At 45.5% G+C, this 24016-nt stretch overlaps 2 protein-coding genes across 5 annotated transcripts in view; one reads left to right on the top strand and one right to left on the bottom strand.

The window, feature by feature from the left end:
- SPPL2B (signal peptide peptidase like 2B) overlaps positions 1 to 10449 on the bottom strand; it is a 128188-nt gene extending 117739 nt beyond the window's left edge. For 2 of the 3 annotated variants that reach the window (XM_030540830.1, XM_030540833.1), the window contains exon 1: positions 10299 to 10449. In XM_030540830.1, coding sequence (XP_030396690.1) covers positions 10299 to 10361 — 63 coding nt within the window. In that variant the 5' untranslated portion in view covers positions 10362 to 10449. Of the gene's footprint in view, positions 1 to 9396; positions 9473 to 10298 lie in introns of all 3 variants that reach the window. The other variant, XM_030540832.1, reaches the window with a different exon arrangement.
- Positions 10450 to 10515: 66 nt separating this feature from the next.
- On the top strand, positions 10516 to 22338 carry LSM7 (LSM7 homolog, U6 small nuclear RNA and mRNA degradation associated). Of its 2 annotated transcripts, none has more exons than XM_030540841.1 (4): positions 10516 to 10583; positions 11617 to 11707; positions 14272 to 14343; positions 21125 to 22338. In XM_030540841.1, the coding sequence occupies exons 1-4, from the start codon at positions 10578 to 10580 to the stop codon at positions 21265 to 21267; spliced, it is 312 nt and encodes a 103-aa protein (XP_030396701.1). In that variant the 5' UTR covers positions 10516 to 10577; the 3' UTR covers positions 21268 to 22338. The 2 variants fall into 2 exon arrangements, with proteins under 2 accessions (XP_030396701.1, XP_030396700.1); XM_030540840.1 differs by lacking the exon at positions 10516 to 10583 and adding an exon at positions 10606 to 10834.
- Positions 22339 to 24016: the final 1678 nt, after the last annotated feature.

Genomic DNA, 24016 nt, shown 5'->3' with positions numbered 1-24016 from the left:
CCATGTGCCAAAGGGTTGCTGACCACTGCATTAAGGTAAAGAAATTTGTTAAAATTCAGCTCAGACAAAGACAGCAGTACCTTTTCAAAGTCACAGGTCTCATGCTTAAAAAGAGAGAAACAAAGTTAAAAGTTGTTCCATTTCAAATCTTGAATTGGTGCACAACCATTGAAGACTCATTGGGAACAACATCTTGTAGTTAAAGCAAAGGACTGGAATTAATAAGATTGAGATTTTATTTTTAGCTCTACCACAAGCTTCCTGTGGAGCCTGGGGCAAATCATTTCACCTTTTTGTGCCTGTTTTCCTCATCTTTGAAAAATGAGAATACCCAGATATTTTCATGTTTAATTCACAAATGTTTGTAAAGCATTTTGAGAACCTAGCACAGAAGGTGCTAAATAGAGAAACTTATTTCAATGGCCTCTCATTAACAGATTGACATCCTGTAAATACCTAAGAAGGACAGACTGTTCAGTAGCTATCAAAAGGTAGGGTAGAGGAAGTTATGGGGAAAAAAAGCATGAAGAAGAACTTTGCATTACTAACACTGAAAGTATAGCCCAGGTCAGGTTGACACAACCACGGAATCTTAAAGTTCAGGTCTTTCTGAAAAGTGGCTACGTAAAAACCGCATTATCTTACTCAGTAAATCCATTCAGAGTCAAATCTGTTGACATCACGTATCTGCTGTTTACCTGTTGAAGACATTGAGTTAATGACAACATAATTTACCCTGCAGAATTTATTACTGGTGATGATACTTAAGAAGGTAAAAATTGGGCTTGACTCCAGGATCCCAGGGAGAATCTGCAAGTCTGGCAGTTAAAAGTAAAAGGATGTATTTTTCCTACTACCACCAGCTTCTCTCCTCAATGGCTTGCTGCTCAGAATACCAGGTATTGATCTTCTGATATATCTAAATTAAAGCCAGGATCTGTTTTACTTCGTACTAGTCTCTGAACACCCATAACAAGATCCTGTGACATACGACAATATCATGTAATTTCCTGAACAAACCTTATGGAATTCAGAAAAACTTTATTGAAATAATGAGTCTGGATAGCTCTGTTGGTACAGCATCAGACTTTTAATCTGAGGGGCTACAGTTCAAGTCCCCTGTTGGGTATTAGCTTTGAGATATCGTAGCTCAGCAGTTAAGACCCTTGACAATAACTGTCAAGGTTGTGAGTTCAAGTCTCACTTGATCTCATACTGAATGGCCAGCTTCAAAATGGGGCCCAGTAAAAGCTGGTTGGATGTGATGCTGAGCACATTACTCCCTTACATACTATTGGCTATGAAACTGACTTGCCCTAACTGAAAGAGCCATTAGCTCAGGGGAATCCTGACTTATTAAATTAGGGTTTAACATCTTTGTATTAAAACTGTATATGTTGTTGTCACACTGCATATACTGCCTCCAGTATCAAGCCTTTGAATTCCCCAACTCCTTTCTCCCTCCCCAGCCCAGATTTTTGGAATTCCTTTGGGTGAGAGTTTGAAGAACTGTTTCTGCCAGAATCCCTGTTAGGGTTGAGGGTAATTCTGATAAGTTTAATAGCATGCATGTGGGTTCTGCTATTGTTTTTAATGTTCTCTCTGTAATGCTTTTCACCTTAGGACTAAAGTAGGCTTGCATAGGAAGTGATATGTGGCAACAATATCTGTTGCAGTTACACTTGTTAACCATCCCTAAAAAGAAAGCAAGCAGTTTGCATTAGGCAACCTGTCTGTGCTAGAAAATACACAGTGAAGACAGGAAACTGCACAGCCTGGAAATACTCCAGTTGGAAAAGAGAGAAACAAGGATCTCCACCAAGAAAGGCAACAGCTGGGGAGCTGGAAGCATGAGAATAGGTGCCCTTGCTGGACCCCTGAGGGGAAATAAAGGTGCAGTTGCCCTGAACTGTGACGGAGGCAGGAACTGTTTTACTTGATACTATTCTCTGAACATCCATAACAAAATCCCAGGAGAATTTAGGTCATAATAAGAAGGCAAAGAGAGTGATTTTCCTCATTATGTCCAGATGTTACTCAAGAGACAATAGCTTCACAAAACTTGCTTCATGATAACAAATCAGTAGAACCGAAACCAGTTGTTTTGTACCCTTAACAGTTCCCCTGATGTATGTCTGATGAGCTACTAGAGTTATTTATTAATATTTTCATAGCACCTAGGAAGCCCAAGTTATGGACTATGACCTGTGTTCCCTCAGAGCTGTGTGGTCACGTGGCCGCCCAGGCATGCTGTGCACTTGATTTGCAGAGTCACATACATGGTAGCTTTTGTGTTAAGGTGCACGATGCTCCTGCCCTCTGCCTTGGAGCCTACAGCCAGCTGCTCCCGGGACTCTCCTGCTTGCTGTGCAGAGCGACGGGGCGGGGTAAGGGGGCACTGATGTCAGGGTGCCCCCCACCCATGTACCCCATCTCTGCAGAGCAAGGGAAGGGGGGAACGGCGCAGAGGAGCAGAGAGCTCAGCTGCTGTGGTCTGAGCCTTCTGGTGTGAGCGTCTTAAAGAGACAGCACAGGTGACCACACAGAGCTCATCAGCACAGGTAGCAATGCAGTCTCCTGAGAATAGAAAAAGAGCTCCAGCATGGACCGCACAGGAGGTACTGGATCTGATCGCTGTATGGGGAGAGGATTCACTGCTAACAGAACTCCGTTCCAAAAGACGAAATGAAAAAATATTTGCAAAAATTTCCAAGGCTATGATGGAAAAAGGCCACACCAGGGACTCAGCGCAGTGCAGAGTGAAAGTTAAGGAGCTCAGACAAGCCTACCAGAAAACCAAAGCAGCAAACGGAAAGTCTGGGTCAGGTCCGAAAACATGCCGCTTCTACACTGAGCTGCATGCAATTTTAGGGGGCTGCGCCACCACTACCCCACCCCTGTCCGTGGATTCTGAGGTGGGGGTTGTAATCTCAACCATGGCTGAGGATTCTGCGGAGGGGGAAGATGAGGAGGAGGAGGAGGAGGAAGAGGAGGACGACCTTGCAGAGAGCACACAGCACTCCGTTAGCCCCAACAGCCAGGAGCTTTTTGTGACCCAGATGGAATTACCCTCCCAGCCCTCCCAAGCCACTAGCCCAGACAGTGAAACCATGAAAGCGACCTCTGGCGAGTGTACCTTTGTAAATATAAAACATGGTTTAAAAGCAAGCTTTTTAAAATGATTGATTTGCCATGAGGGCTTGGGATGCATTTGCGGCCAGTAAAGTTACTGGAAAAGTTTGTTAACATGTCTGGGGATGGAGCGGAAATCCTCCAGGGACATCTCCATGAAGCACTCCTGGAGGTACTCCGAAAGCCTTTGCAGAAGGTTTCTGGGCAAGGCAGCCTTGTTCCGTCCACCATGGTAGGACACTTTACCACGCCATGCATGTAGCAAGTAATCGGGTATCATTGCATGACAAAGCATAGCTGCGTATGGTCCCGGTGATTGCTGGCATTCAAGAAACATCCGTTCTTTATCTCGGTCTGTTATCCTCAGCAGAGTGATATCGTTCACGGTAACCTGGTTGAAATTCAGGAATTTAATTAAGGAGACAGAGCTGGCCATTTTCCTCCCGGGCTGTTTCTTAAAAGAAATCCTTCCTTGCACATAGCCAAGCGGGGGGAGGGGAGGAAGGATAGCGCTGAGCTTTTTTGCGTTTGGCTAGCAGGAATCTTCCCAGTTACCAGCCATGCGGTGGACGGGGAACGGGGGGGGATTAGCAGTGATCTTCCATGATACCAGCCACGCGGTGGGGGGAGGGGTAAAGCAATCATCCTAGAGAATCGGATGGGGGAGTTGGCTTCTGCTGCTGCATGTTAACAGGAAAGAAGCATCAGAGGGCACTGTGTATATAAAGGCTGGAGAAGCCAAAAGACAATGGCTTACCATGGACGCATGCAAGCTGAATTCTGATGCCCGGACCTGCGTCTGTGAGATCTGTAACACCAGAGCCGCAGGCACTCAATAGTAAGATGCAAAATGCGACCTTGTAGTGAAATCAGATGTGCTATGTACGGTGAATAGTGTTGTTCACTGTGAAAGAGTATAACCATTGTTCTGAAAAATGTATCTTTTTAAATACTTCTCCCTTTTTTCCCTCCCTCATGCAGCTGCACATTTTTCAAGCCTCCCTACTCCATCCCAAAGGCTATCTCAGATAAGGCAGAGGAAAAAGAAGACGCGAGACGAAATGTTCTTGGAAATCATGGAAGTAACCCGCAATGAAAGAGCTCATCTGAATGAGTGGAAGGACGTGGTATCAAATTACAGGAAAGATGCCAGTGAACTTGAGGACAGGAGGGACGCTCGAGATGAGAGGTGTAGGCAGGAAGATCAGCGGTGGCGGGATGCAAAGCTGGAGCTGCTGCGTGATCAAACTGATATCCTCTGACGTCTGGTGGATCTTCAGGAAGAGCAGCGGGGTCACAGAGTGCCACTGCAGCCCCTGTGTAACCACCCTCACCACTCACCATGTTCCATATATTCCTCACCCAGACGTGTAAGAACGCGTGGGGGAAGGCTTCGTGCACCCACCCACTCCACCCCCGTGGACAGTCCAACCAAAAGGCTATCATTACATTGAAATGTGTTTAATGGCCTTTTCCTTCCCTCCTATCCTCCTCCCAAACCACAACTGGGATACATTGTCAGTTCTCTGCCTCTTTTTATAATTATTTTTTAATAATGAATACATGATTCTTAAACAATAGTGACTTTATTTCCTTAAGCAAGCTCTAATCGAGGGGGAGGGTGGGTTGCCTACAGGGAAGGAGTCAATAAGGGGGGGTGGGGGGTTCATGAAGGGGAAACAAACACAGCAGTCACACCATACCCTGGCCCGTGACGAAACTCATTTTCAAAGCTTCTCTGATGCGCACCACTTCATGGTGTGCTCTTCTAATTGCCCTGGTGTCTGGCTGTGCGTAATCAGCGGCCAGGTGATTTGCCTCAGCCTCTCACCCCACCAAAAAGGTCTCCCCCTTACTCTCACAGAGATTGTGGAGCACACAGCAAGCAACAATAACAAAGGGGACATTGGTTTGGCTGAGGTCTGAGTGAGTCAGTAATGTGTGCCAGCGCGCTGTTAAACGGCCAAATGCACATTCTACCACCATCCTGCACTTGCTCAGCCTGTAGTTGAACAGCTCCTGACCACTGTCCAGGCTGCCTGTGTACGGCTTCATGAGCCATGGCATCAAGGGGTAGGCTGGGTCACCCAGGATAACTACAGGCATTTCAACATCCTCAACTGTTATTTTCTGGTCTGGGAAGTAATTCCCTTGCTACAGCAGTTTAAACAGAGCAGTGCTTCTGAAGACGCGAGCATCATGAACCCTTCCTGGCCATCCCACATGGATGTTGGTGGAACGTCCCTTGTGATCCACCAGTGCTTGCAGCACCATTGAAAAGTACCCCTTGCGGTTTATGTACTGGGTGCCCTGGTGCTCCGGTGCCAAGACAGGGATATGGGTTCCATCTATCGCCCCCCCACAGTTAGGGAATCCCATTGTAGCACAGCCATCCACTATGACCTGCACATTTCCCAGAGTCACAACCTTTCGTAGCAGCAGCTTAATGATTGCTTTGGCTACTTGCATCACAGCAGCCTCCACAGTAGATTTTCCCACTCCAAATTGATTCCCGACTGACCGGTAGCTGTCTGGCATTGCAAGCTTCCAGAGGGCTACTGCCACTCGCTTCTCCACTGTGAGGGCTGCTCTCATCTTGGTATTATGCCGTTTCAGGGCAGGGGAAAGCAAGTCACAAAGTTCAACGAAAGTGCCCTTACGTATGCGAAAGTTTCGCAGCCACTGCGAATCGTCCCACACCTGCAAAACTGTGCGGACCCACCAGTCTGTGCTTGTTTCCTGGGCCCAAAATCGGCTTTCAATGGCTAGAACCTGCCCCATTACCAGCAGGATCTCCAAAGCACAGGGGCCCGCGGTTTGAGATAATTCTGTGTCCATGTCCTCATCACTCTCGTTGCCGCGCTGCCATAGCCGCCGCCTCCTCCTCACCTGGCTTTGCAGGTCCCAGTTCAGCATAGACTGCACGAGAATGCACGAGGTGTTTACAACATCCACGATTGCGGTATTGATCTTAGCAGGGTCCATGCTTGCTGTGCTATGGCATTTGCAGAGTTCACCCAGGAAAAAAGGCGCGAAATGGTTGTCTGCTGCTTTCACAGAGGGAGGGGTGAGGCTGTACCCACGACACTGTTTTTGCCCCATCAGCCACTGGGCTGCCAACCCAGAATTCCAAGGGGCGGGTGAGACTGCGGGAACTATGGGATAGCTACGGGATAGCTACCCACAGTGCAATGCTCCAGAAATCGACGCTAGCCTCGGACCATGGACGCACACCATCGAATTACTGTGCTTAGTGTGGCCGCGTGCACTCAACTTTATACAATCTGTTTTATAAAACCGCTTTATGTAAAATCAGAATAATCCCGTAGTGTAGACGTACCCGTACACTTCCCCAGTAGCCAGCACACACACATATTCTCTCTCTCTCTCTCTCTCTCACTTACACACACACACACAACGACACATTCTGTCTCCTTCAAACTCAACTCCCAACATGTACCTGTGTTGTTGTTATTGCTTGGCACTTCCTGTAATGCACATATATTCTCTGTAATTTTATTCTTTCAAAGCGCTGTTATTTTAGGTTTTTGACTGGTCAAGGCATTTCATAATTTTATTGCTCTCTTATGCTTAAATTTAATTCTTTTGAGTTCTAAAGTGCCTAACCTGTCCTGATTGGAGTAATTATCCCTATGGTAACTTTTTAAAAATATATATTGTATCTAGGTTTTTTGTTTCTACTGGTGGCGCACATCTGCACAATAAATCGATATTGGTGCCCATAACAAAATTCATTCCAGACATGGATGGAAAAAATTAGAGGGAACATGGATTATGACCCCATTGTTTTTAAGCATCATACAAACTCAGAACTAAAAAGATAGATTGTAAGCTCTTTGGGGCATGGGTTAAGTATAAGAAAATATACAACAAATGGTTGCAGATAGGTGGCTGAGTACAGGGAAACAGAGGAAATAATGGTCAGTATCATAAGCAGTGCTCTCAGCACATCAGCAACCTAACCATTGTCAAGTTTGTTTGGTTTGTTGGGGTTTTTTGGTACACATCACAGCAAAGGAGAAATTTTAAGGGGGTTTTGTAGGCGAATAATGAGTTTGTTGTGCTGATGTTTATTGGGAGCTCCTCTCAAATGTGAGGGGTAGCACAGAAGAAAGCAAGAAGTTGCTTGTTAGAAAATTTAACAAAGACTGAGAATTTCAGTACATCAAGAAAAAATTTCCACTGTTGCACTTATGCAGGATTAAGTATTCCGATCCGCAACGCCTTCTCCCCAGAGTACACAGGCAGGACTCCCATGAGTGGGAAGGGAAGACTATGTTTTCAGGAACTATAGAAAGACATAGAATCATAGACTTTAAGGTCAGAAGGGATCATTGTGATTGTCTAGTCTGACCTCCTGCACAACGCAGGCCACAGAATCTCTCCCACCCACTCTTGTAACAAACCCCTAACCTATGTCTGAGCTACTGAAGTCCTCAAATCATGGTTTAAAGCAGGGGTCTCAAACACATGGCCCGCATGCAGCCCACAGGGCTATTTCCTGGGGCCCACCCCCGTCCCCTCGGCCTACCTCCAGGCCAAAGGTGGGCAAACTACAGCCAAAGGATTGCCCCCCTTGAGCCTCATGCCACTCCCTAAAGCGGCTGGCATCACGTCCCTGTGGCGGGGGGAGGGGGGAAAGCTAAACCCTGAGCATGTAGGCAAGACTCACCAGCCAGATACCTAGGAAAGAATTCTCTGCAGTAACTCAGATTCCACCCCATCTAACATCCCATCACAGGCCATTGGGCATATTTACCGCTAATAGCCTAATTTTGGCAATTAATTGATCTTTGACTATCTCATCATACCATCCCCTCCATAAACTCATGGTTTTGTCAACACTAAAGGTATGTCTACACTAGAAACCTAAGCTGAGGTATATTAGGTTGACTTACAACCACCACAGTCAAATGTCCACACTATCCTCCTTGGGACAGTGGTGCACATCCTAACTAGGAGCACTTTCCCAAACCTAAGAGGGGAAGAGTGGGCAGAGGGGAAAGTAAGCTGGTACGTCCAGCACGCTATGCCGGATTGGACTGGCTTCTCCAGCAGTGATTTAAAGGGCCTGGGACGCCCCGTAGGAGCTGGAGCTCCAGGCCCTTTAAATCGCTGCTGGAGTCCTGGGACCCCAGCAGTCGGGCTCCCACCATGATTTAAAGGGCCCGGAGCTCCATGGCAGCCAAAGCCCCAGGCCCTTTAATTCGCCCCGAGGTTCCCAGCACCTCTGCAACTGATAGCTCCAGGGTGATTTAAAGGCCCTGGAAGTCCCAGCCACAGCCCATTGTCCCAGAGCCTTTAAATATTGAAAGGCCTTGCCTCTTCCGGTTGAAGCCCTGCCCTCGCTCAGGACTCCGACATATCTGTAAGTCCTTTAAGTTACTTTCACTCCTGAGCGTGGGAAGCTGAGATCCTGGTTCTCAGCTCCATTGACAGCTCCCTGCCAGAAGTCTAGCTGCCCCACAGGCCCCCAAGGGGCTGGTCCCCCCTCTTTACCCCCCCCCAGCTTCTGGCCCTGACTCCCAGCTGGGAGCAGGGTCCACCCACCCAGCTCTCCAGGGAATCAGGGGCTTTCTTGTCAATTTCATGGCAGGAGCTGTGAAATTGACAAGACGGGGGATGTGAGGGACACTATGTCTACATAGACACTACCTCACCCAACTACACCAACATAAACCTTATATCTCTCATGGAGGTAGAGTTATTATGTTGGTGTAGCAGGGCACTTACATCAGTGGGAGGAAGGCTGGAGTGCAGACACTGACATAGTTGGGTCGACATGAGCTGCATTACGTCTACCTCCGTAGCATAGACCATTAAGAAAACCGTAATGGGAAATCCCAACATGTATATGGCATGATGGGGAAGAGACTTATTGAAGTCCCAGTTTAGCTTACTAATGGACACGGTCTCTGATACCTCCCACGTCTAGGCTATTGATGCAGCAGCACCACTGTAAACTCTCTAGTGTAGCGGCTCTAAACTGATGGGAGAGAGTTCTCCCATTTACTTAATTAATCCACCCCTAAAGAACTGCGGTAGCTACGTCGTCAGGAGAAGCTCTTCTACCAGCATAGCACTATCCACACAAGTGCTTAGGTCGGTGTAACTTACGTCGCTTCAGAGGATGGCATATTCACACCGTGAGAGACATAAGTTATACCAACTTAAGTGGTAGTATAGATATAGCTTTACTGTAGTTTTATTATTGCAGTCGGGTGAAGAAGTCAGTCTTTGTACCTGAACTCCATTCTGCAGACGTCTCCACGTTTATTTTCTGTCTCTGTATAGTACTGTATATGGTTTTCATGGCTTCCTACAAATCAAGGACATTCCAGCTGTGACTGGTTTTGAAGTAGGGTGACCAGACAGCAAGTGTGAAAAATCGGGACAGGGGATGGGGGATAATAGGCGCCTGTAGAAGAAAAAGCCCCAAATATCAGGACTGTCCCTGTAAAATAGTGACAGCTGGTCACCCTACCTTGAACAGACATTGGGCACTGAAAATATCTGGCGACTCGGAAGTCTTTGGTTCAGGAAGCGCCCAGTGCTACCAGGGGTTTGTTACAGAAGTGGATGGGTAGGGTTCTGTGGCCTGCTTTGTGCAGGAGGTCAGACTAGATGATCACATTGGTCCCTTCTGACCTTAAAGTCTATGAGCTGCGGCAGTGACCCCAGGTCACCCATTTGGAAGCGCAAGTGGCGGACAAGGCTGTTAGGTTTGGAGGAGCAAACCCCGGCTACCCTCAGGCGGAGCACTCCGCTGGGTGCACAGCGACTGGAGACCCCCGTTCCGGGACAGGGGCTGTGAGCCAAGGACCTAGCTGTTCCCCTGCTACGAGTCGGGCGGGGATTCGCCTGCCCCCTCGGTGCGAGGCCGCAGCGCCAGCTGGAGCCCGCGCGAAGGCCGCGGGGGCCGGGCGCGGGGTTCGGCCGGGCCGGGGGAGCCCGCTCGGAAGGCGGAGTCCCACAGCGACAGCAGCCGGGCGGGCGGGCAGGCGGGGCGCGCAGCACCGCACCGCACCGCGGCCACGGAGGGAGGGAGGGAGCCCTGCGCGCTGCTTCGGGGCGGCAGGAAGGGGTCGGGAGCTGCCTCGGGCCCAGGCGCGCCGCCTCTGTTCCGTGCGGAGCCAGGGACTCACCTGGGCGACCAGGAGCAGGAGCAGCCCAGCCTGGACCCGGCTTGTCAGCGCCGCCGCCACCATCCCGGGAGCCGCCGTAAGCCCGGTTGTTCGCGAGCAGAGCCAGGAAGGGCAGCGCTCTGCCCGCGTTACCCAGCAACCCGGCCTCTCTGCCCGGAAGTCCCGCCTCTGGGAGGGGGCAAGCGGACGAAGCGGCCAATCAGAGGACGAGGCTGTGACCCAGACTCCGGAAGTGGCAGGCTGAAAGCGCCGAGGGTTGACGCGCTTGGTGGGCGCAAGATGGCGGTGAGTAGCGGGGCAGCCGGGGCTGGTCCCTGGTAGGGGCCACCCTTGTCTGCCCCGAGCGCCGGGGTGGGGCGATGTTAGGTCTGGCTCTGCTAGGGGAGGCCCGCGGAGCTTCCTCGTCTGCGCGGGGGGCAGGAGGCTGTGGGAGCTCTGCCCCCGCGGCCTGAGGGGGCCGCTCAGAGAGCCCCTCCCCTCCCGGCTCCTCCATGGAGTGCGGCGGGCCAGGCGCGAGCGAAGCCACGCGGGGGGAGGTGAGTCCGCCTGGGGTCCCGCAGCGAGAAGCTGCCCTGAAAAAGCCCGGCTGCGGGGGGCCAATGCTGAGCTGCGTTACTGGCGGGAGGGCAGCGCCTGGGCACGGCAGGTGACTGGGATGATGCCAAACACAGAGGGGCGCCGTAAAGGAACCCAGAGTGTAAATTTCCCTTTAGGAAAGTTATCACGGATGAAGAAGAATCCAGTACACTGAAAGTCCTCTTGCCCAAAGATTTAACACAGGCCGTGAGACTCTCATAATCTATCACTACTGCCATTCCTGAAGCTAGCGCGTTGAGGAGTGAGAGTTTTATGGCTCAATTTAGAGAGAAAGCTGTTACTTGAATACTCCCTCCATTTGGCAAGTGTGTTATATGGTGGGATTGGTTGGTTTGTTGTGTACATGATACTCCAGAGTTGGGTGAGGCTTTTGGTAGCCTGCCTTGAATTAAAAGGGCCTACCTAACGAAGCAGGTTGCATCTTGTGTGGCCTAAAATTCATGCAACAGTCTATCTAGATCCAAACAAAGTTATGTTTGTCGGCACTTTCAGTTTCTGTGGGCTAATCCATCATTTGAAGGCACTGATAGTTTATGCTGAAGAGCTCCTTTGCAATTAAGCAGGTCACGCTTTCACCATTCTTTTTCTAACTATTAATATATTATTAACTATTTTTATTGGAGGACCCCTTTGTGGCAAGCACTGGCCAAACATGTAACCAAGAGATGGTTCTGGTTTACTTTTTAGTTATGTTAGCTCTGCTTCTTTTTTTTCTCCCTAGGATAAAGAAAAGAAGAAGAAAGAGAGCATCTTGGATCTCTCAAAATACATTGACAAAACAATTCGAGTAAAATTCCAAGGTGGTAGGGAAGGTAAGTTTCAAACTGAATTATGCTGGTTTGCAGATCATCATGCATTTGCGGTATAATGAATCCCACATCCATAATCCTAACTGCTTTTTGCCTCCTGTAATCCCTCCATGTGCTCCAGTAACACCACTGCACCTTTAGATCTCCTTGGTGCTCACTCTTCTCTCCCCCTCTCCCTTATTCTTCTACTTAACCTCTCTCTCTCTCCTCTCTGGTTCTTTCACCTCAAAAAACAAAGTACAGTTTCTCCTGTTTTAAAAATATCATTCCTGTCCCCTCTTGCCTCTCCATTGACTGCTGTTTTCCTTCTCCCTCTCATCTCTAAGCTTGTTGAATGCCTGTCTACAATTGCTGTCTTAAGTTTCTCTCCTCCAATTCAATCCAAGACTCTCCAGTCTGGCTTCCACCCCTTGCACTCAACTGAAACTGCTCTCACCAAAATCTCTAATGACTTTTTCCTAGCCAAGAACTCTGAACCAGTACTCCATCCTCTTCCTCCTTAACTTGTCATTCATCTTTGACACAGTTGGCCATGCGTGTGGGTTTTTTTGGTTTGTTTTTGTTAAACCTTGTCCTACCCTGGCTTCTGTGACTCCTCTCCTGGTTCTCCTCCCATCTCTCTAATTGCTCTTTAAGCATGTCCACTGGATGTCCAGTTGCGGGAGGAGGGACTTTCATAGGGCTCTTTCCTTGATTTCTTTCTCTTCTCTCAGTACAACTTATCTCTGAGTAGTCTCATTCACAAACACAAATTCAGCTACTCTCTCTGTGCTCATCTCTCAGATCTACCTCTCTACTCCCAAATTTTGTTCTTCTGTCCAAACTAAAATCTCTACCTATGTCTTTGTCATCTCCCCAAAGATGTCTAACCAGCCGTCCTTTCAAGCTCAGCGTGGTTAAGAGCTCTTAATTGTCCTCTCAAGCCTTCTCCCCCCACCTTCTTTCTCTGTCACTGCAAACAACATCAACCTTCTGCCTGTCACTCATGCCCATGTCACAGGTCTATCATTTTTTATTCAAACCTCTGTCTAGGTACTCTATATCTAGGTGATGCATCTAAATATTGGAGATTCTTTCTGCATAACATCTCTTAAGATATGGTCTTATCAGCCGTATGCATCCAAGCTGCTAAAACTCTTGTCCAGGCTCTCATCATCTCATGTCTCAATTACTACAGCATCCTTTTTCTCTGGCCCTGACAAATACAGTCTTGCCCTGTATCCATTCAGAATGTTGCCTCAGAGAGCATTCTCCCAGCCCGTTGCCTTTACCCCATCACCCCTGTCTTTGCATCCCTCAACTATGACTCCCCTTTCTCTAACACATCAAACATCTTGTATTCACTTTCAAGGTCCTTCACAGCCTATCCATGGCCTACCTATCATCTCTCATTCACTATTGAAATATTGACTCCCGTCTCTCATTACCCAAAGATGCCAGCCTCCATCACCCACTTGTTAAATTTTCAAACAAGCATTTTCATGCTGTCCCTCGTGGGAGACGCTCACCATAAACCTCCATAGAACTGTCTCATTATCCTGCTTCAAATCTCTCCTTAAAACTCCCCTTTGCTGTGTTGCCTATAAAGAACTTGATAATGGTTAGCCCATTAGTGCAGTGATACTGCTGCCTAGCATGCTTGCTGATAGACGGGAGTACAAGGAAATGAGGAACCATATATCTCGGTTTGTCTGCTACCTTGTATTGTAAGCTCTGGGGCATAGACTATCTTTAGTTCTGTTTTCGTACAGCACCTAGCACAATGGAGTCTTAGCATGACTGGGGGTCTTGGACATTATGGTAATACAAATGGTAAAACTGGCTTTTACAAGATGGAGAAGTCAACTCGTGATCCTGCATAATGCCTGGCCTTGCAAAATCATTACTTTATGTACTTTAGCATGAACAAGGTACTTGACTCTTTACAGTATGTACACATGAAGGCAAATGCCTGTGCCACAAGAGCTTACATTCTAGAAAAGATGCACAGGAGATGGGATGCATGGGGCTGTTTAGGGCGACTTACTGTGATTGTTCATTTTGTTATAACTAAAATATGAAAATTTACCAGCACAGACACAATCTAGTCTGACTTGTGATGGTGTCAGTTAAACAATTACTAGCCTATTAAACTACTTTTTTGCTCTAGTAAGCACAAGACAATGCGTTTTGTGACTGAAAAGCTATGCTAATCTGCTGACCACACAACTAGAATGTAAACGTTTTTTCACTAGTTGAAATGGCTTTTTCTTTGCTTAATTGTCCGAATAACCTAAAGTTCTAGAAGCAACTTGTCATGCTTCAGTGTGTTTACTGATGACATCTTAATATGATGAGACGGGCATCCTCCATTCCCTCTCTCTCCCAGACCAAGCACTTTTTGGTGGCTGCTCCCATTTGTTTCCCCTTCCCAGTTTAGGAGTGGGGTGGAATTTTAGGAATTTTATTTTCTTACATCTTGGCTTTGGGATTTTTCTTCCTGTTGCTACAGTCTTGTAAAAAAGCAGTGTGTATTTTAGTTTCTAACTGTTTTTTGTTTTGTTTTGTTTTGTATGTTTGGTCTTCAGCTAGCGGAGTCTTGAAAGGATTTGACCCTCTTCTAAACCTTGTGCTTGATGGCACTATTGAATATATGAGAGGTATGTAACATGCCATCTGAAAGCTTAGAGTAACTATGGAAGCTGATTTTGTGTTGTCAAGGATTCACTTATAGATAAAACGGCCGAGTCTCCAAACTGACTAACTAGGAATAAGGCTGCAAGTCTGTCATGGAGTCTCTGACTTTCCGTGACTTCTGCAGTGATCGGTGCTGGCTCAGGGGCTGCCTGAGCCCAGCAGCAGCAGTTTAGGTGTATGGGAGGGGGCTCAGGGGATTGCGGGGCGGGGGGGATGCTTATCTTGGGTGAGGGGTCCCACTGCAGCTCCTAGGTGGTTCCCCCCGCAGCTCCCGTTGGCTGCAGTTCATGGCCAATGGGAGCTGCAGAAGCTGGTACTTGTGGTGGAAGCAGTGGAGACCCTGCCCCTGACTCCGCCACCTAGGAGCTGCAGGGATGGAGCCAGTAGGAAGCCCCACTAACCCCCTCCTTCCTCCAGCACTAGTGGGGTCCCAGGTCACATGTCATAGCCCCCCTTCCTCCCCTCCCCAGCACTAACAGGGATTGTGGGGCATGTGCTGCACCCCCCTTACCCTTTCTCCCCCAACACCAGCAGGGGTCCTGGGCCACCTCCCCTAGCACGCCCGGTGCTCCCAGACTGTTGCCCCTAGAGCATCCATGGCCCTCCGCTTCAGTTTTAGTCAGGGTGGGTGTTTTTAATAAAAGTCATGGACAGGTCATGGGCCCATGAATTTTTCTTTACTGCCTCTGACCTGTCCATGACTTTTACTAAAAATACCCATGACTAAAATGTAGTCTTAACCAGGAATCACTACTAAGGGGCAGATCATCTTAACTGCTGTGAATCAGTGTCATAGGTAATTGCCTGATACCACTTCCTCCCACAAAATGCCTTTAACTCCATTAGCTTCTTTGAAAATCCCAACCTGAAGTGTTAAACATCCAGGACCTACTGAGATTTCATTAATCTTCTTTGAAAATTCCAGTCTTAGCTGTGTTATGAACCCCAGGGCACTCTTGTAAAATTACCATCAGCACAAACAGGTGATCCTCTACAGTTGATGCCTGCTTCCCCTTTTTGTTTAAAAACAACACTCTCTTGCTGTGTTATGATCTTTACCTTAAAAGCAGCAAAGAGTCCTGTAGCACCTTATACACCAACAGACGTATTGGAGCATGAGCTTTCGTGGATGAATACCCACTTTGTCGGATGCATGGCAACGTCACATGCATCCGACCAAGTGGGTATTCACCCAGGAAAGCTCATGCTCCAATATGTCTGTCAATCTATAAGGTGCCACAGGACTCTTTGCTGCTTTAACAGATCCAGACTAACACGACTACCTCTCTGATCTTGTTTTTTAGCATATCCTATGGTACAGCATAGAATCATAGAATATCAGGGTTGGAAGGGAAGGGACCTCAGGAGGTCATCTAGTCCAACCCCCTGCTCAAAGCAGGACCAATTACCAATTAAATCATCCCAGCCCAGGTTTTGTCAAGCCTGACCTTAAAAATCTCCAAGGAAGGAGATTCCACCACCTCCCTAGGTAACCCATTCCAGTGCTTAACCACCCTCCTAGTGAAAAAGTTTTTCCTAATATCTAACCTAAACCTCCCGTACTGCAACTTGAGAGCATTACTCCTTGTTCTGTCATCTGCTACCATTGAGAACAGTCTAAATCCATCCTCTTTGGAACCCCCTTTCAGGAAGTTGAAAGCAGCTAACATATCCCCCCTCATTCTTCTCTTCTGCAGACTAAACAATCTGAGTTCCCCCAGCCTCTCCTCAGAAGTAATGTTTTCCAATGCCCTAATTCATTTTTTTTGTCCTCTGCTGGACTCTTTCCAATTTTTCCATATCCTTCTTGTGGTGTGGGGCCCAAAAGTGGACACAGTACTGGACACAGATGAGGCCTCACCAATGTTGAATACTGGAGAATGATCACATCCCTCGATCTGCTGGCAATGCTAGGTCATGAGCATCATGCTATCTAACTTTCAGGAGGGTACACAGGGTCAAAAGTAAGCATGTTTATTGTGTCACAAAGTATCATCGGTCCAGTTGGCCACAATTTTAGAATAAAACTTTATTTTTCAGAAGTAGATTTAAAAAAAAGAATTTGTGGAATGCTAAAAATAAGTGTGGTGACTACAAAAAAGTATAGCATTTGATGTTGCAATATCCACACAAGAGAATGGACTGCATCAGACATCAGTAGGGGAACAGTCATAGAATTGTAGGACTGGAAGGGACTTGAAGAGGTCCTCTAGCCCTGCATACAAGGCAGGACTAAGTATTACCTAGACCATTCCTGACACATGCATTTGTCTAACCTGCTTTTAAAAATCTCCAACAATGGAGATTGCGCCACCTCCCCAGGCAATTTATTTCAGTGATTAACTACCCTGACAGGAAGCTTTTCCTAATGTCCAATATAAACTGCCTTTGCTGCAATTTAAGCCCATTGTTTCTTGTCCTATCCTCAGAGGTTAAGGAGAACAATTTTTCTCCCTCTGCCATTATGGCTAAGTACTAGGGATGAGCAAATGTAATTCTTGGTGGGTGAATGAGGAATTTATATATGGAAAAGTCTGTCTTCCTGTAGTTTTTGGTCCCAGAATCTCTCTGGAAGTGTTTTGAAACTGATGATTTAGGGATTGAGGAGTTCTTTTGTCATCTGGACAATTCTTAGGTGCCTCGTTTGATGAGAGCTTTTAGTGTCTAGCATCTAAGGAATCTGATTGGTATGTCCTTCAAAGTAAAGTTCATAGATTGCAAGGCCAGAAGTGATCATTGTGATCATCTAGTCTGTTCTCCTGAATAACATAGTATCATAGAACTTCCCCCAAAATAATTCCTGGAGCAGATCTTTTAGAAAAACATACAATCTTGATTTAAAGATAGTCATTGAGGGAGAATCCACCACAACGCAGGGTTAATTACTCTAATTGTTTGGAAATAAGGCATCTGTTTTTTATCTGAATGTGTCTAGATTCAACTTCCAGTATCGGATCATGTTATACCTTTCTCTGCTACATTGAAGAGTCCCTTATTAAATATTCCCCAAGTAGATACTTGTAGACTGTAATCCAGTTATCCTTTTAACTGTCGTTGTTAGACTCAAGGAGCTCCTTCTATATAGCTTATCAGTATTAGGCATGGTAGCAAAGAGTCCTGTGGCACCTTATAGACTAACAGACGTTTTGGAGCATGAACTTTCGTGGGTGAATACCCACTTTGTCGGATGCATCCGACAAAATGGGTATTCACCCACCAAAGCTTATGCTCCAAAACATCTGTGGCACTTTATAGACTAACAGGACTCTGCTGCTTTTAGAGATCCAGACTAACATGGCTAGCCCTCTGAATATTAGGTATGTTTTTTATTCCTTTAATAATTCTCGTGGCTCATCCCTGAACCCTCTCCAGTTTATCAACACCCTTCTTGGATTGTGGGCACCAGATCTGAACACAATATTCAAGCAACGATCATACCAATGCCAAATATAGAGGTAAAATAACCTCTCTGTTCCTATTCAACATTCCCCTGTTCATGCATCCCAGGATAGCATTAGCTGTTTTGGCCACGGCATCAAACTGAGAGCACATGTTCAACTGATTATCCACTATGACCTCAAACCTTTTTCACAGTCACTGCTTCCTAGGGTAAAGGCCCCCATCTTGTATGTATGGCCTACATTTTTGTTCCTAGATGCATACATTTAGTCATAGTAGAATGCATAGTGTCTGCCTGTGCCCAGTTTGATCCAGATCGCTCTAAATAAGAGACCTTTATTTACCACTTCTCCAACTTTTGTGTCATGTGCGAACTTTATTGCTGGTGGTTTTGTTTTTCTTCCAAAAATTAGGTCTGTCAAGCGATTTAAAAAAAATCATGATTAATCGCGCTGTTAATAATAGAATACCATTTTATTTAAATATTTTTGGATGTTTTCTGCATTTTCAAATACACCTGTACCCCGATATAACGCGGTCCTCGGGAGCCAAAAAATCTCACCGCCTTATAGGTGAGACTGCATTATATCGGGTTTGGCCCGGTATGCCATGCTTCTCTGGCGGTGATTTGAAGGGCCCGGAGCTCTGGCGTTGGGGCTCGGGCGGGGATTTAAAGGGCCCAGGGCTCCCCGCAGCAGCCGAAGACTCTGGTCCTTTAAATCACAGCCCGAGCCTGGCTTCCAGAGTCCCAGTGGGGATTTAAAGGGTCCGGTGCTCAGGCTGCTGTGGGGAGCCCTGGTCCCTTTAAATCACCACTGGAGCTCTGGCACTGGGGCTCAGGCAGAGATTTAAAGGGCCTGGGACTCCCTGCAGTGTCTGGAGCCTCTAGCCCTTTAAATCACTGCCCGGGCTCGGGCAGTGCTTTCAAGGGCCCAGGGCTCCACATGAATTCGAATATAAAAAGGATATGCAAAGCAGCGGGGCTCAGGTGATGCCTTAAAGGACCCGGGGCTCCCTGCTGCTTTACCATGTTATGTCCAAATTCGTGTTATATCAGGTCGCGTTCCATTGGGGTAGAGGTGTATATTGTTTTCAGTTGAAACAGAATACAAAGAATACAGTGATCACTTAATATTTGTAATAAATAAACTGTAAAAAATATTTATCAATTCACCTAATACAAGTACTGTAGTGCAATCTCTTTATCATGGGATGCTGTTTACAATCCTTTGCTGCTGTAGCTTCTAGTCTGGACTGTTCACAAATAGTCTGCAGCATGCAAGTCACTCCCAGCTATGTCTGTGTGTGTGCTGCAGTCAGGCAGCCAGCTGTACCTTGGCTCTGCTGCAGGGTGACCCTACCACACTCCTAGTCATAGATTTTCCCCCGTGCATGTATGTCTTATATGTCCCAGCCCTCTCCTAAAACCATACAAATTCCTATAAAGTTTGTATTTGTTTAATAGGAATAATATGAACAGACCTGCTTACCCCAAATGGAGTTTCACAGGCATTTTAGTGTAAACATACTGGATTAGATAAAACAAAAGAATAAGTTTATTACACACAATTTATCTTTTTGTAGTTGTGTACAAGTAATGAGGAATAGAAGTCAAAATAGTTACAAGAAAAATAAAGAATAAAACACAACTGATGCACAACTTAAACTATATTAAATTCAAAGCAAAGTTTTTCTCACCATATGCTCTCAAGTATTACAGACCAACTTTTTAGGTCAGGACCCCTTCCCCAGTTCATTGGTTGCTTCCTTTGTTCCTTTTGGTGCAGTGAATTGATGGGCGCAGAGAGAGAGAGGATGTGCTTTGGGGTGTTTGTCCCTCATTTTTATAGTGTCAGTCCCCCTCTTAGAAAACATTTCCAGCTGAGATTCAGGAGGCACTCTATAGGAAAGGATATTCCCTTTTGCTTTTCCTCACCTATTTGAGGTTTCTTTGTCTACCCTTCTATACGATGACTCTGTTTATCCTTAAATGCAAATTAAACAGAGCACACATTCCTTTGTTTGAGACAGATGTGTTGGCCAACCTCCGTTTGGAACATATTAATAACACCATACAATGGTGTCTTACAACATACAATCTTGTAACTTCACATGCAATGTTGTCACACGCATTTTATCAGAACACTGACAACAAATAAATCCTGAGTTTTCAAGTGATTCTTTGCAGGACACACTTTGTACAAAGATTATTACAATAGTGTGTAGGGTGTGGACATAGGTGCCTTCTGTCACTCATGGTTATTGTCACAGCACAGGGTATGTGCAGCTTTGAATCCTCTGTTATTAGTAACTTCATTTTAAGATATGCTGCATGTTTGAAGTTACTAACGAGTCAAGATACTCAAATAACAGGCTGCAGTGGAATTATTTAGTCAAAGATTATCAGATTAGTACAGCACTATGCAGAATACAGAAAGAATAGATACATAACCACATTTGTGTAAGGGAAAGAGCTGGCCTCTGTTTCTCTCTCCTCGTTTTCTGGTGGGATGCTGATATTCTGCAATCCCCAGCCTGACTTTCAAGACCTGGGTTTGGTTTTTTTTGAAGTTAGGAGATCAAAAACTCATTACTGAAGGGGAAAAAATACTTTCCCATGATGATTTTACAATGTATTTTTGTTTTTCTACTTACTAATGGATTATTACAAATTCACCTTACCTGACCGAGTCAAAAGAAATCTCTAGTCTTATCACTATTACTAACAGCTGTGACAAATGACTGTTCTGAATGTGTTTAAAACCTTTTTCAGTGGTCATTATTTCCTCCATTACAGAACCAGTGTGCCATAACAAATAATCCTTATTGATCGCCCTGATTTTTATAACATACTTCTGTGGACATTTTTACTAGCTTGAGGGGTCTTTTCTGTGAATACTTGAATTCCCAGAGACTCGGAGAGCCTGAGGATAATTAGATACAGCCCAGCCCTCAATCACCTAAAATTACTGAATACTAGTCATTCACAAGTTAAGAACCAACATGCTGGGCCTTAGAACTTAGACACACTCTTGCTAATATTGTAAAAATTTTAGGAGAATAGTTAATATGCAAGTGAGTTTAATATAGAAAGAAAAGAAGACTAACAAAGTGTGTGTTTAGAGGTACTAATAGGAATCAAAAGTTTATAAGACTAACACTTAGTCTTGCCATTAGTGCAGGCGACTGAAGTAGATGACCTCTCAAGGTCCCTTCCAGTCCTATGATTCTATGAAGAATGACAGAGGAAATTTAATCTCTACTGTCTAAAATAATTGCTGAATTCTGTTCTTTTATTTATGCTGTCATTGTAACCCTAAGCCCTCCTGGGTGGTTTTCTTTCAGATCCAGATGATCAGTACAAACTAACAGAGGATACCCGTCAGCTGGGACTGGTGGTTTGCAGAGGAACATCTGTGGTTCTTATTTGTCCACAGGATGGAATGGAAGCTATTCCAAACCCTTTCATTCAGCAGCAGGAAGGCTAACATTTTCTTGGGACTCATTGAAGCCTCAAGGCTGCAAATCATTGGAGATAATGGACAGTGTGTGAGAAACCTTCCCATTTTGGGGAATAGATTTTTTGGTTTTTTTTTAAATGTTCATTTTATAAAGGTTGGAAGGACCTTGACCTTTTTACTTTGCCATTTGCCACGGTGATAGCAGGAACACTGAATGACAACTGCAAAATAAGATCTAATTTTGTTCAATAAAGAAAAACTTCATTACTGCTCTAGTCAGTGTTCAGACTGAAGTCTTAAATGGTACAGGGATCCCTTTCTCTATTCTGGGTTTAAAATGACTTCTTGGAACTAATAGTAGTGGTAGCCAGCAGGTATGCATGAAGACTGGGTTTAAAAGACTGACTAAATAACCCCAAACCAAGTTTTCATAGTAGGGAGACAAAGTGGGTGAGATCCAATCTTTTATTGGACCAATATCTGTTAGTGAGAGACAAGCTTACACAGCTCTTCTTCAGGTCTGTTTTTTCCATTCTGTTTTTGTTCCTCTAGGCAGCAGAATTCATAGGCAGGGACCATTTCATAGAGCATCTTGGGCTCTGTACTAGTGATTTCTTAACTTCCTGCCCACACTGATACTTACAGGGAAACAAATCTGAGTGTTTACTGGCTTGTTACCATTCTTTATAAACAACAGAGCTAAGAAGGGAATCTATCAGTTTCTGGTTCTTGTTCCAAACCTTGCCTTTGGTGGAATTTCTAAAGTCAGTCTTCCCTAGAAACATCTGTGTTGAGTGCCCCAGAAAATTTCAGGCTTGGCTAAGTGACCTAAAATCTACTGAAGTTACCTGTTTTCTTCTATATGGTAGATTGGATCACGGAGAAGAAACTTTGGTTTTGTCCTGTATGCTTTATTTTAAAATTTAATTTTCTACAGCAGGCAGTCTAGTAGTACTAGGTTACTTTGTACCTTGCACACATACTCCCACTTGTGATTTCTTCTTGTTGACTTTTAACTATGCATTTCTAAACTTTATACATGATACGTGGGAAAACTTCAGAACAACTGTGAATAAATAAAAGCTCTTATGAGGCTAATTTGCTGCTGTTGTGCTTATCATATTAATTTTAATCTGAAAAGCCAGTCTTGTAACTCACTAGAGCATAGAAAAGTCAGCTAGAGTTCTTTCTGGCTCATGCAGCATCAATAATAACAATGCTGCCCATATATGTGAAAGCACAGCTTGGTCTGGGCAGCTCCATTGAACATAATTTAGCATAGCTCTGAAGGTAAACTTTGTTCTTGTGACAAAAAAAAAAGAGAGATTTTGAAGGGGGGAGGGTTAAATCTCCCTTTTTTTTTGTCACAAGAACGTTGACAGTCTCTGAATACACATGTGAAACTTCAGGGAGAAGAAATTCCCTGTTGGTATACCAGTAAAAGGCTGTTTACAGAGGGATAAAATGATGAAGGTGTTGGATTTTAGTTTTTATAAGCTTTTGCTAGTTCTTGATCAAAGCTGTGCCAATTATTTTTGTAAGTTCTTTTCTGTAATTGTGATACTTTTCAGTAGTTAACAGGAGTTTTACCTGTTTAACATGCTATGTTCTAGAACTCACAAATGTACTGGGGCTTCTGCAGAAAATTCACAAAACTGGTTCTGTCCTACAGACTTATGTAGACTAATACACACACACACACACACACAACTTTGGAATCATATGTGATGCAAACCTACCAAAGCAAGGACATGAAAAGTTAAGCTACTTAACAGTGCATGCCTGCCTTCTCCAACAACAACCAGGCACCTCCCCTGCTGACTGTGCACCAGAACCTTAACTCTGCCACATCTCTGCATAGATCTTGGAAGAGCATGCCAACCACGTATGGCAGTGGTGAAGAAGGCATAGAGATGTTTGCGAGAAGAGAGGGTGGAGGGGAAGGTGAAAGACCAAGTCTGATGTACATATGGACTGATGTGGGGCCACCATTCCATTTGGAGATGGAAGTCAGTGGAAAGATGGCTCCTATAGTTGCTGAGAGAACTCCCAGAAATGAGACTTTCCCCGTCTCCTCTGCCCCATCTTCATTCTACATTTGTGGGACTGAGTGAAAGAATAAGAATCACTGCTTCTCCATGACCTTGGCTCTGTTTAATGATGGAAAATGTGGTTTCTGGAAAATCAGCTTTTTCCATGGAAAATGTCAATTTTGCCTACAAGTATCCATTTTTCTAATGGAAAATTAAAACATGTAGTTTCAGGAGGGTTCAGCGTTTATCTATATCCATCTAAACTGCTGCAGTGTCCCATGCTGCATCATGGGAAAGTTAGTCTAGCAGGGGACTTTGGCCTGTAAAGAAGAATAGGAGCATGAGCCAGACTGTCATAGTCTAATTCCCAAATCTGAACCTTAGCGTCCAAAATATGGGTACTAGCATGAATTTTCCTAAGCTTAATTACCAGCTTAGATCTGATAGGCTGCCACCAATCAGGACTTAGGTAGAGTGCCTGATAGACTCTGGTCTCCCCAAACCCTTCCCTGGGGACCCCCAAGACCCAGATTCCCTGAGTCTCACAACAAAGGGGAATAAACCATTTCCCTTTCCCCCCCTCCTTTCTTCCCCGGAGAGAGATACGGAGATAAACGCAGAGAGCAGGTTTTTCTTCCCTCCTCCCTTTCCTTTCTCCCACCAAATCCCTGGTAAGTGCAGACTCCCTTCCCTGGAGTTTTACAAAAGATAACCAAAAAATCAATTAGATTCTAAAAAAGAGG

The sequence above is a fragment of the Gopherus evgoodei genome, chromosome 22 (genome assembly GCF_007399415.2).
Source record: "Gopherus evgoodei ecotype Sinaloan lineage chromosome 22, rGopEvg1_v1.p, whole genome shotgun sequence".
Taxonomy (NCBI): Eukaryota; Metazoa; Chordata; order Testudines; family Testudinidae; genus Gopherus; species Gopherus evgoodei.
Note: the sequence above shows the minus strand (reverse complement) of the source record. Positions and strands in the feature narration are given on the sequence as shown.

Coding starts and splice junctions, on each gene's coding strand:
- LSM7 (XM_030540840.1), top strand. CDS start 10,790: ATGGAGTGCGGCGGGCCAGGCGCGAGCGAAGCCACGCGGGGGGAG. Junction 11,708..14,271: donor ATTCCAAGGTGGTAGGGAAG/GTAAGTTTCAAA, acceptor TTTGGTCTTCAG/CTAGCGGAGTCTTGAAAGGA. Junction 14,344..21,124: donor CACTATTGAATATATGAGAG/GTATGTAACATG, acceptor GTTTTCTTTCAG/ATCCAGATGATCAGTACAAA.